The sequence below is a fragment of the Poromitra crassiceps genome, assembly GCF_964638095.1.
Source record: "Poromitra crassiceps genome assembly, chromosome: 16".
Classification (NCBI taxonomy): domain Eukaryota; kingdom Metazoa; phylum Chordata; class Actinopteri; order Beryciformes; family Melamphaidae; genus Poromitra; species Poromitra crassiceps.
This window is the reverse complement of record NC_139645.1, coordinates 34,988,618-35,001,001: the sequence shown is the minus strand read 5'-3', so window position 1 is coordinate 35,001,001 and position 12,384 is coordinate 34,988,618. Positions and strand designations below refer to the sequence as shown.

Below are 12,384 nucleotides of genomic sequence, written 5' to 3'. Positions count from 1 at the left end.
TATCTCTGATTATGTTTACTCGCCTCGTGCTGCTGTGAGTAGTACAAAGGCACAGCCTATTTTTATCCCCAACATACCATAATCACTCTGGGGTATTATCGCTGGCTGTATTCCCATTATGATACAGTTGTTGAGCTGGCCCTGGTCAGCCCTGCTGTGGAAAGTGTGAGACAAATGAAATGTTTATTTACAGCGAACTAGCCTAACTATGATGCACAATCAGTCATAGAACAGAAGGATATAGCACAAACACCCAAGAAAATGGCAACTTGATTTGAGATTGTCTATGTGAATATTAGTAATAATAATTAATCCATACTTTCCCATTCTTCAGCGCCATATGTTCATTAAATTACAACACCATTATGTGTATATCATTTTGGGCTCAGTGGAAATAAATAGACCTATTCTGTAATTTTATCTGTCTGGATTCCTTCAGCCAATCAACGTAGCCAAATCCAGTCCTTCAGCCAATCAGCGTCGGATCCAGTCAAAACCAAATCCACTCGGAAGAACGGCGAAAACGTCTTTTCTTGTTCTTGTTTAATTGTTGTTTTTGGATTTGCGTCTATTTCTGCAATATCTACACTTACGGCCGTGTAAACTCTACCAACCTTAACATTACTGCCCATGCCCGTTGTTTTCGGGAGCAGCCATTACTGTTTCGCCAGCGGCGTCCCTGATTGGCTGGTTATGTTTTCAACTACCAGGTCCCTGATTGGCCTGTGCACTTTGTAATTTCTGAAAAGGCCCGCCCCTGGCTGGAGGCCAGACGGTCCCTCAGAACCAAACAATGTGAGATCACGTGACCGGATGGTTTAGCCGGCTACTTCTGACCCGTTCTTATGTCCTCCCTTCACTTCTCTCATCCATGATCATTTAAGGTTACAGGAAGATCTGTTCTCTTGTCTGGGTGCTGTCAGCCCTGTATCTTACTATTGCTGCCTCATTCTGGTTAAGACTGTCAGTTAGATGCCTAAAACGTAACACGTAATTGTAGGTTGAAGACCAACACACACCCCAAAAGCAGCTGGGGCAGGAGACTTGATGGTAATGATAAGGTGGTTTTTGGAGAGTCAGTAGTTGAAACAAAAGCGAATCCCTCCTGGTTTTATTTTAAGAGCTGGGATGCCTTCAGAAGCTTCTTTGAGTCTGTGTTTTTTGTCTTATTACCTTTAGTCTTTCAGCAGGATATTAAAGAATAAATGTGTACATGTATTTGGGTGAAATTTGATGGACAAGATGTAGCATATTATGTCTTTTCAGGATCAAGAAATCGCTTGAACTGTATGTCAATGATTTGGGTGTAACATAAAGTCAGAGAAGTTTTAGCCACACATTTTGATCATCCTCTGTGTTAAACTACGCCTAACCTTTACAACCTCCACACCCTCTCTCCCCTACCTTCTCCAGGGAACATCATCGGCTCTGGGATCTTCATCTCTCCCAAAGGGGTGCTAGAACATGCGGGCTCGGTGGGGCTGTCGCTCATCGTGTGGGTGCTGGGAGGGGGCATCTGCGCCCTGGGGTCCATGTGCTACGCCGAGCTGGGCGTCACCATCCCCAAGTCTGGAGGAGACTACTCCTACGTGACGGAGATCTTTGGAGGGCTGGTGGGGTGAGTAGTTGTCATATTTCAACACGTCTGGTGGTAGGGCTGTGAATCTTCACTGGCCTCACGATTCGATTCGATTACGATTCAGAGGGCTACGATGCATCACTTTTTTTCCCCAATACATGATTTATTTTTTCTCACTTTCTTTTTTCTCACTGTGTGCCTACTTCTAAAATAAAAGTGCATTTGGAATTGCATTGTATTATGATCCATAATTAAAATAAACAACTGCATGTACTTCCATTATATTTTATTTGATTATTATTATTATTATTATTATTATTATTATTATTATTATTATTATTATTTTTTTTTTTTACATTTTAGATTTTTTACATTTGTGAATCGATGCAGAATCGTGCACGTCCGCATCGCGATGCATCTTATAATCGATTATTTTTGACACCCCTATCTGGTGGTGTACAGTTTTGGATGCTGGTCTGTCTTTAATACAATATACAGTATGTTCATAACAACATGAGACAACATGTCACACTGTTGTCATGTGAAAACCTCGTCACTTCAATTTTACGTCATTTACATGGTCCTCTGTGGGACCTTCTGGGCTTATGAATCTCAGGTTCTCACCTCTTGGTGTGGACCTTGTTATACAGCAGTCCAGATGCAGATGTATGCAGGGAGAATGGTTCAGTTTCGCCGGACTCTTCATCTGGAACCAATCAGCTGTGAATGTGTTGTGAAGCTCCTGTGGTCATGTGATATGTAAAGTGACCCTGGAGCAGCACTGTTAGTCTGAGAGAGTCAAAGAGGCCCTCCTCTGCTGTGGGACGGATCACTCCTTTCACTTCTTCTGTCTCCTTTCATTCATTCATTTGCACAAACGGAGGGGAAACGGAAAGAGCAAACATTTGTGCATCAAAAAGCCAAAGAGCCTAATCAGAGCCTTTCACGTCAAACCAAGCAAAGTGAAGAGAGCAGTCCTGCTTTGAACACAGTTGATATCGTCGTCTTAACATCCATCTAGTTGATTTAACTTTTGAATCAGCCCGAGCCGCCACAGGCAGAGAGAAACCTAAAGCTGGGCCAAAAGCTCCTGGCTGTAGCTCTCTGGCTACTTGGCTAGTAATTGCAGCTATTGACTGGAGCCTTTTTTGGCTACAAGTGAGCGACTGTTTTCAGCTGATTGTAAATGTTTTGCGGTGAGACACGCCGAGATCCAGGATGTTCTTGTCTTCTCATGTCTCCTCTCCTCTTCTGGTGGTGAAAAGGGTTTGTCTGAAATGATGTTCGGACCACAATCAAACAAGCACGGAAGTCTTAGATCATCAATGAAGTTGTAGCAGCCAGTCAGCCAACAGCAAACAGCAAAACAGCAAAAATGGCATCCAGGACTAGGTCATTTCAATCATTGTAACATGAAATTACACAATACGGTAATATCGCTAGGGGCACGGTGGCGCTGTCGCCTCACAGCAAGAAGGAACCTGGGTTCGATTCCCACCTAGGATGCTGTGGCCTCCAGGGCATGCCCCCTTACCGCATGCCCTCAGTGCCTATAGTGCCCAGGTGAGGTATCTTGTGAAAAGGGCCTTTCTGTACACTAGAAAGCTGGACACTGCTCATCGCTGCCCCCAAGAGGAAAGACAAACCTGGATGGGATAAATGCAGAGACTATTTCACCGGCCACCATCAGCATGAGTGTGTATGTGTGGCTGGCACGTGTTGTACAATGGGTGTCATGTGAGACTGGTTTGTCCATCCGGTTCTTCTAAATTAAGTCCTGTAAAACGACCACAATGGCTTCCATTCCATTGACACAGATAAGGAATGTGGTCCTCTTTCAGGCACCATTTTTCGAACAGCTTCCACTTGTTCTGAATAGTAGGAGACCGACCGCGGACAGATTCAGCCACTCAGGGGCCACGCCCACAGTGCCAGGCTCTCTCAGGGGCCACGCCCACAGTGACAGGCTCTCTCAGGGGCCATGCCCACAGTGCCAGGCTCTCTCAGAGGCCACGCCCACAGTGACAGGCTCTCTCAGAGGCCACGCCCACAGTGCCAGGCTCTCTCAGAGGCCACACCCACAGTGACAGGCTCTCTCAGAGGCCACGCCCACAGTGCCATGCTCTCTCAGGGGCCACGCCCACAGTGCCAGGCTCTCTCAAGGGCCACGCCCACAGTGCCAGGCTCTCTCAGGGGCCACGCCCACAGTGACAGACTCTCTCAGGGGCCACGCCCACACGGTCAGAGAGATGTGTGAGAGATCATGTGCAATTAAATCAGTATAGTTTTTCGGTGGAGTGCCCCTTTAATGTGTTTGAATTGTCAGCTTCATGTGGATGTGTCATTAAAGTGGTAATACTTTGTCACATATTAACCCTTGGGGTCTTGCCCCTCGATATTAACCCTTGGTGTCTTGCCCCTACATATTAACCCTTGGTGTCTTGCCCCTAGATATTAACCCTTGGTGTCTTGTCCCTACATATTAACCCTTGGTGTCTTGCCCCTAGATATTAACCCTTGGTGTTTTGCCCCTACATATTAAACCTTGGTGTCTTGCCCCTACATATTAACCCTTGGTGTCTTGCCCCTACATATTAACCCTTGGTGTTTTGCCCCTACATATTAAACCTTGGTGTCTTGCCCCTACATATTAACCCTTGGTGTCTTGCCCCTACATATTAACCCTTGGTGTTTTGCCCCTACATATTAAACCTTGGTGTCTTGCCCCTACATATTAACCCTTGGTGTCTTGCCCCTACATATTAACCCTTGGTGTTTTGCCCCTACATATTAAACCTTGGTGTCTTGCCCCTACATATTAACCCTTGGTGTTTTGCCCCTACATATTAAACCTTGGTGTCTTGCCCCTACATATTAAACCTTGGTGTCTTGCCCCTACATATTAAATCTTGGTGTCTTGCCCCTACATATTAAACCTTGGTGTTTTGTCCCTACATATTAACCCTTGGTGTCTTGCTCCTACATATTAACCCTTGGTGTCTTGCTCCTACATATTAACCCTTGGTGTCTTGCCCCTACATATTAACCCTTGGTGTCTTGTCCCTACATATTAACCCTTGGTGTCTTGTCCCTACATATTAACCCTTGGTGTCTTGTCCCTACATATTAACCCTTGGTGTCTTGCCCCTACATATTAACCCTTGGTGTCTTGTCCCTACATATTAAACCTTGGTGTCTTGCCCCTACATATTAAACCTTGGTGTCTTGCCCCTACATATTAACCCTTGCCCCTACATATTAACCCTTGGTGTCTTGCCCCTACATATTAACCCTTGGTGTCTTGCCCCTACATATTAACCCTTGGTGTCTTGTCCCTACATATTAACCCTTGGTGTCTTGTCCCTGTAGATTCCTGCTGCTATGGAGTGCTGTCCTCATCATGTATCCCACCACGCTGGCCGTCATCGCCCTCACCTTCTCCAACTACGTCCTGCAGCCAGCCTTCCAGAACTGCGTGCCTCCATACATGGCCACCAGACTGCTCTCCACCGTCTGTATCTGTGAGTCCCACACAGTCTCACTCATTTTAACCCACTTTTAACACCTTTCACTGGTAGTCTGGTAGTCTTCTCTCATTTTGTCTCCAATTTGTCACTTAGGTTGAGAACATCTTCGTTAAAATTGGCTAAGTGGTGTGGTCACGGTGGCGGTGTCTGTGGCGGTGTCAGTCCCGATTATGATCTCATCAGTGATGTCATCAGTGACGTCACTCGAGCAACTGTGATTGCGCAACTTTGATGTCACTTAGGCAGTTGTGATGTCATCAGTGATGTCACTCGAGCAACTGTGATGTAGTATAAGCCGATGGCGCACAGTTGCATGATGGCGCCTAAGTGGGTGGGCGGTGTCTGTCTCTCTGTCTGTCTGTCAGTCACAATTTTGGGAGGCTGCGGAGCGGGCGATTTCCATAACTGCAGCCATGGCGCATCATCTCCAGAGTCTCCACGCTACGCGCTTTATTTTTGTACTTTGTCTTGTTTCATGTGTACAAATGTGCTCTCTTTATGTTTATGAATATGATGATTTTAGTGGTTTTGTATTCTGCGTCGTTTTCAGGACACTTTACTGCAAGCATGAATTAATGAAGTCAAGTCAAGCCAGCACAAACAAACCACTAACCATCTCCTGGGGTGGTGCTTTGTTTTAGAGGGGTCAGAGTTCATTTGGCACGTTCACATTATGGACAAAGAAATGGCTGAGTCAGGACTGAGTCCACTGGAACGACTGCACTGTAGCTGCTCCCCATACTGTAGGCCATATTGTTTTTCGGATGATGGCGAAGGCTGGAGGCACCCTCTCTGCCTGTGATTGGCCTAGCGTCAAACGTTCATCCAATCACATTCGCTTGGCTATCCTGCGTCTATTTCTACAGTCTGTGGTCAGACAGACAGCAGTTTCGCTTGCTAGCATGCATGAAAGACTGTGTGTGTTTATGTTTTTGATATAGTCTGGTCTCTGATTTATAATGCTGCCGCTACTCTTGGCATTGCACGTATGTAGCCTACAGACAAATAAAAAAGAAAAGGTAAAAGATGAATGAGAATTGATCAAGGGTTATATAAAAACAGTGTCAATGCCCATTTACTCATTCTAACACAAGAGTGACATGTATTTTAATTGAAATATATATCAGTATGTGGTGTTTGCCCAGCCCTTCATTGGGAAATGCAGCTTTATGGAGTGGGATCAGGTGGAGATGGTCTTCAGAAACTTTGATGAGATTGACAGTAAGTAAACATTGTTTCAGATACATGGGCCCCTATCGTTGCATCGGCGCTGTTTCTAGGCCGAGCGCCTGGCGCAGCGCAAATCAGTGGGCGTGGACCAGCGCACTTGATATCTTGGTCTTGGCGCTAGACGCAGCCTCAACCATTACAACCACGCCTTTTAAGCGTAAAATTATGCACCGTCAGTTCATTGGATAAGTGCAATAAACAAATCGCATGCTTGCCTTTTAAGCTCCATTCCAGTGGTCCAGCAAAACCAGACGAAACCCAAGCCTCTGATCCCCCCCCCCCCCCCCCCCACCTCCCTTCAACCCGTCTGTCTCCATATATCGGCTATTATTCCATATTATGATGCTTCTCAAACCAATCTAACTGCAGTTTAAATACTGCAAGCATGTAAATAAGCTACACTATAGCAAGATCAAAGTGAAAATAATGTTCTAAACGCATCGGATAGAAAAGAATATAGCCGGCTGGATGTCATGAGATTAGATGAAAGTTTGGCCAGAATGATATCGTTTTCTCTCTTCTCCCCCACTGCACGATGCAACATCCTCTGAATGACACCTATCACTTTTACTGGATCTGATTACTTTATTCTATTTTATTTAGCCTACTGGATTTTATTATTGAGTATTTGTATTTTATTTGGCCTATGCTTTCCCCCCCCCACCCCCTGCCCACAGGCTCTGACAAATATGTTCATTCTCAATAAAATCTTCAGTAATCAATCAGACTGGCTTTAAAAGCCAGGGGGTGCCTGGGAGGGGAGCGGCCGGGCCTCGAGCGGCCTGTCGGCGATCCAGGCCGGTTGCGGGAGTGGGCGCCGCACACCCCAGGTCCCGGTGGAGGGGAGGGGGAGTGGATGGGAGGAGAGCCCTCGCCCTCCGACTCAGTGGTTTCCACTGCTGTAAATAAAATAATTGTATGAGCACTCAATCTGTTTGTCAGTCAGCTCCACTGCTGCACGACCCGCCTGCACGACCACCAGCGCCTCATAGCGCACCAGTGCGGCTCCGCTCCCCGCATCTCCTGCGTGATGCCTGGCGTCCTGTGAGGAGGAGAGGACGGCCCCGTGCAGGGAGAGGAGAACGTAGAGGACGCCCCTATTAAATTAATCTTTTGCTTTGTCATTGTTTTTCATATTTTATTTAGAATTGTAGCCTAATTAAATATCCCCCTCTCTCTTTCTCATTCTTTCTTGCACTTAATGTAGGCTACACGGCACCTCGGACAGCTCCGCTGCCACAGACGGGGGAAACATTTGGAAATAATTCTAACTACTCTGCTTTGCAAACAGAAAATATAAATACAACAGACAATTCTGTAATGAACAGCTGTAATGAGAGTGGGGTTTGAAGAAGCGCTACACAAAAGTTTCTCCAGTTTCTTTCTCTCTTTTTTTCTCTCTCCCTTTCTCTCACATTAAACGATATACATGCCTATAATGTCAATTATCTGAATGAAATAATAATACATATTAATTAGGAATATTAGTAATATTAGAAGCCTAGCTAATTTCGGGGGGGGGGGGGGGGGGGTAATAATAATATAATAAAACGTTGAGCTACATTAATACAAAGTTAATATTGCTAATCAAAATGTTCCAAAACAAAAAAATATATACATCAAATATGTGTAGTTAGACAGCTATCCCATTTGAAAAAGATCTGACAGATATAACTCTGCTGCTGTCTGGATGCTGCACATAAATGGGGATTATTATGATAGCCTAAACTAAATAAATGAAACTGCATTGCAGCTTCACCCAAAGCCTGAGAAGGGTTGCCACTGCATGCTGTAATCTTCCAATCTTATATTCTATTGTGTTCTAAACTATTTTTTTCTATATATTCTATTCTCCATTCACTATCCTGTCCCCGGCACTGAATAGGCCTGCTTTTCAAAAGCGCAAAGCGCTAAATTTACGCCAGGTCGGAAGATATCAGTAGGCCGGTATTTATCGCCGACACGCCTAGTCTCGCTCATTCTGGGACTGCGCCACGCCCATTCGGCCTAAAGCGCATTTGGCAGCGTAAAGCCATGTTGATATCGTCCCAAAACAGGCGCAAGGCACGTTTTTTTGCGGTTAAGGCCCGTTTTAGCGCCGAAGGCCTATGGGAGAATAGGGCCCCAATGGGTGTAGTTGTGGAAAAGTGTGTGTGAGTTTGGAAGAGGAGTGCACCACTAGGTGGAGACATGCATCCATAGCAGTGTTGATTTCGTCGACGAAAACTACCGTATGAGGAAAAATGTTAGTCGACTAGACGACTACCTATTTTCACTGGTGAAAACTAGACTAAATGTTAGGGAGGGATGAATTGGGAAGAGATCCAATCAGAAGAGAAGAAGAAGTTAAACATCTGTGTCTGTATTGCACATTCAAACCTTAAAACAATTCCAGAATAACAGATTAATATATCTTTACAATAAGTTTGGAAATTATAATGAATAGTTACGGTTTTCTTTGACTAAGATTAGATGAAAATACTTAGACACTTAATCGACGAAAACTTGACTAAATAAAATCAGGATGAGGTTGACTAAATTTGATAAGAGCTTAAGAGAAAGTGGATTATAGCTCACTCAGATAAACATGTGAATGTTGTGTGATATGTAAAGGTTGTTGGTTCAATCCCAGCCTCAGGCAATTTCTTAAAAAGTACTCTCATTATAAGCTGCAGCAGTGATCCTTCTTTATCATCACCAGTAGTTTGAACACTGATAGAAATAAGCGGATGAAGGAGACTAGTCAGTCTAGCTAAACTCACTGGTACAAATCTCACCTGTCTCACTCTTAATGCTCTGTGTTATTGTCAGTGTGAATACAGTGTGTAGAAATCAGAAGCTTAAGTCCCAACAGCTCATAGCTCAGTCGTCTGAGCGGCTGTGTCACTGTCTCTTTCTGATAAGTAGACTGTTGGAGGAGACATATTACAGCACTGCCCTGTCTTTAACATCACCAGGTGATATCATGGTACATCCCTTCTGCAGGTGACATCGTACATCCCTGCTGCAGGTGACATCATGGTTCATCCCTGCTGCAGGTGATATCATGATGCATCCCTGCTGCAGGTGACATCATGGTGCATCCCTGCTGCAGGTGACATCATGGTTCATCCCTGCTGCAGGTGACATCATGGTTCATCCCTGTTGCAGGTGACATCATGGTTCATCCCTGCTGCAGGTGATATCATGATGCATCCCTGCTGCAGGTGACATCATGGTTCATCCCTGCTGCAGGTGATATCATGATGCATCCCTGCTGCAGGTGACATCATGGTTCATCCCTGCTGCAGGTGATATCATGATGCATCCCTGCTGCAGGTGACATCATGGTTCATCCCTGCTGCAGGTGATATCATGGTTCATCCCTGCTGCAGGTGATATCATGGTTCATCCCTGCTGCAGGTGACATCATGGTGCATCCCTGCTGCAGGTGACATCATGGTTCATCCCTGCTGCAGGTGATATCATGGTGCATCCCTGCTGCAGGTGATATCATGATGCATCCCTGCTGCAGGTGATATCATGGTTCATCCCTGCTGCAGGTGACATCATGGTGCATCCCTGCTGCAGGTGACATCATGGTTCATCCCTGCTGCAGGTGATATCATGGTGCATTCCCTGCTGCAGGTGATATCATGGTACATCCCTTCTGCAGGTGATATCATGGTACATCCCTGCTGCAGGTGACATCATGGTGCGTCCCTGCTGCAGGTGACATCATGGTGCATCCCTGCTGCAGGTGACATCATGGTGCATCCCTGCTGCAGGTGATATCATGGTGCGTCCCTGCTGCAGGTGACATCATGGTGCATCCCTGCTGCAGGTGACATCATGGTGCATCCCTGCTGCAGGTGACATCATGGTGCATCCCTGCTGCAGGTGATATCAGGGTGCATCCCTGCTGCAGGTGACATCATGGTACGTCCCTGCTGCAGGTGATATCATGGTGCATCCCTGCTGCAGGTGATATCATGGTACATCCCTGCTGCAGGTGATATCATGGTGCGTCCCTGCTGCAGGTGATATCATGGTGCATCCCTGCTGCAGGTGACATCATGGTACATCCCTGCTGCAGGTGACATCATGGTGCATCCCTGCTGCAGGTGACATCATGGTGCATCCCTGCTGCAGGTGACATCAGGGTGCATCCCTGCTGCAGGTGATATCATGGTTCATCCCTGCTGCAGGTGATATCATGGTGCGTCCCTGCTGCAGGTGACATCATGGTACATCCCTGCTGTAGGTGACATCATGGTGCTCCCTGCTGCAGGTGACATCATGGTGCATCCCTGCTGCAGGTGATATCATGGTGCATTCCCTGCTGCAGGTGATATCATGGTACATCCCTTCTGCAGGTGATATCATGGTACATCCCTGCTGCAGGTGACATCATGGTGCGTCCCTGCTGCAGGTGACATCATGGTGCATCCCTGCTGCAGGTGACATCATGGTGCATCCCTGCTGCAGGTGATATCATGGTGCGTCCCTGCTGCAGGTGACATCATGGTGCATCCCTGCTGCAGGTGACATCATGGTGCATCCCTGCTGCAGGTGACATCATGGTGCATCCCTGCTGCAGGTGACATCATGGTGCATCCCTGCTGCAGGTGATATCATGATGCATCCCTGCTGCAGGTGATATCATGGTTCATCCCTGCTGCAGGTGACATCATGGTGCATCCCTGCTGCAGGTGACATCATGGTTCATCCCTGCTGCAGGTGATATCATGGTGCATTCCCTGCTGCAGGTGATATCATGGTACATCCCTTCTGCAGGTGATATCATGGTACATCCCTGCTGCAGGTGACATCATGGTGCGTCGCTGCTGCAGGTGACATCATGGTGCATCCCTGCTGCAGGTGACATCATGGTGCATCCCTGCTGCAGGTGATATCATGGTGCGTCCCTGCTGCAGGTGACATCATGGTGCATCCCTGCTGCAGGTGACATCATGGTGCATCCCTGCTGCAGGTGACATCATGGTGCATCCCTGCTGCAGGTGACATCATGGTGCATCCCTGCTGCAGGTGATATCAGGGTGCATCCCTGCTGCAGGTGACATCATGGTACGTCCCTGCTGCAGGTGATATCATGGTGCATCCCTGCTGCAGGTGATATCATGGTACATCCCTGCTGCAGGTGATATCATGGTGCGTCCCTGCTGCAGGTGATATCATGGTGCATCCCTGCTGCAGGTGACATCATGGTACATCCCTGCTGCAGGTGACATCATGGTGCATCCCTGCTGCAGGTGACATCATGGTGCATCCCTGCTGCAGGTGACATCAGGGTGCATCCCTGCTGCAGGTGACATCATGGTACGTCCCTGCTGCAGGTGACATCATGGTACATCCCTGCTGCAGGTGATATCATGGTTCATCCCTGCTGCAGGTGATATCATGGTGCGTCCCTGCTGCAGGTGACATCATGGTACATCCCTGCTGTAGGTGACATCATGGTGCCCCCTGCTGCAGGTGACATCATGGTGCATCCCTGCTGCAGGTGACATCATGGTGCATCCCTGCTGCAGGTGACATCATGGTGCATCCCTGCTGCAGGTGACATCATGGTGCATCCCTGCTGCAGGTGATATCAGGGTGCATCCCTGCTGCAGGTGACATCATGGTACGTCCCTGCTGCAGGTGATATCAGGGTGCATCCCTGCTGCAGGTGACATCGTGGTACATCCCTGCTGCAGGTGACATCATGGTACATCCCTGCTGCAGGTGATATGGTGTGACCGTACAGACCTGTATGAGATGAGTTGTGTTTTGATGATGTGTCGGACTAACAGCTGACAGTTGACTCCAACGAGGAGACATGTGTTTACGATGAGAGAACTTAGGAAGCCTGGTCTCAGTTGAACTCTTCGGTATAAAAGAAGATGATAATAATTCAAGGAAAGTTACAACACTAATGGATGATTTCTGTAAACAAGCCCAGTAACCATTAACTGATCAGTTATAGGGCCAACGGTCTAACCTTGACCAGGATCAAAGACTTCTAATCTAAATGACACAAAGACACTACTGATACAGATGGATCAG

General features: G+C 46.9%; 1 protein-coding gene across 1 annotated transcript in view; it reads left to right on the top strand.

Annotated features, from left to right (window-relative positions):
- Positions 1–1,053: 1,053 nt before the first annotated feature.
- LOC310791605 (asc-type amino acid transporter 1-like) overlaps positions 1,054–12,384 on the top strand; it is a gene marked incomplete at both ends in the record, with an annotated part of 476,832 nt that continues 465,501 nt past the window's right edge. Inside the window, 3 exons of the mRNA XM_083653270.1 lie at positions 1,054–1,075; positions 1,414–1,618; positions 4,949–5,100. Of these exons, the coding sequence (XP_083509396.1) occupies positions 1,054–1,075; positions 1,414–1,618; positions 4,949–5,100 (379 nt within the window). The remainder of the gene's footprint in view (positions 1,076–1,413; positions 1,619–4,948; positions 5,101–12,384) is intronic.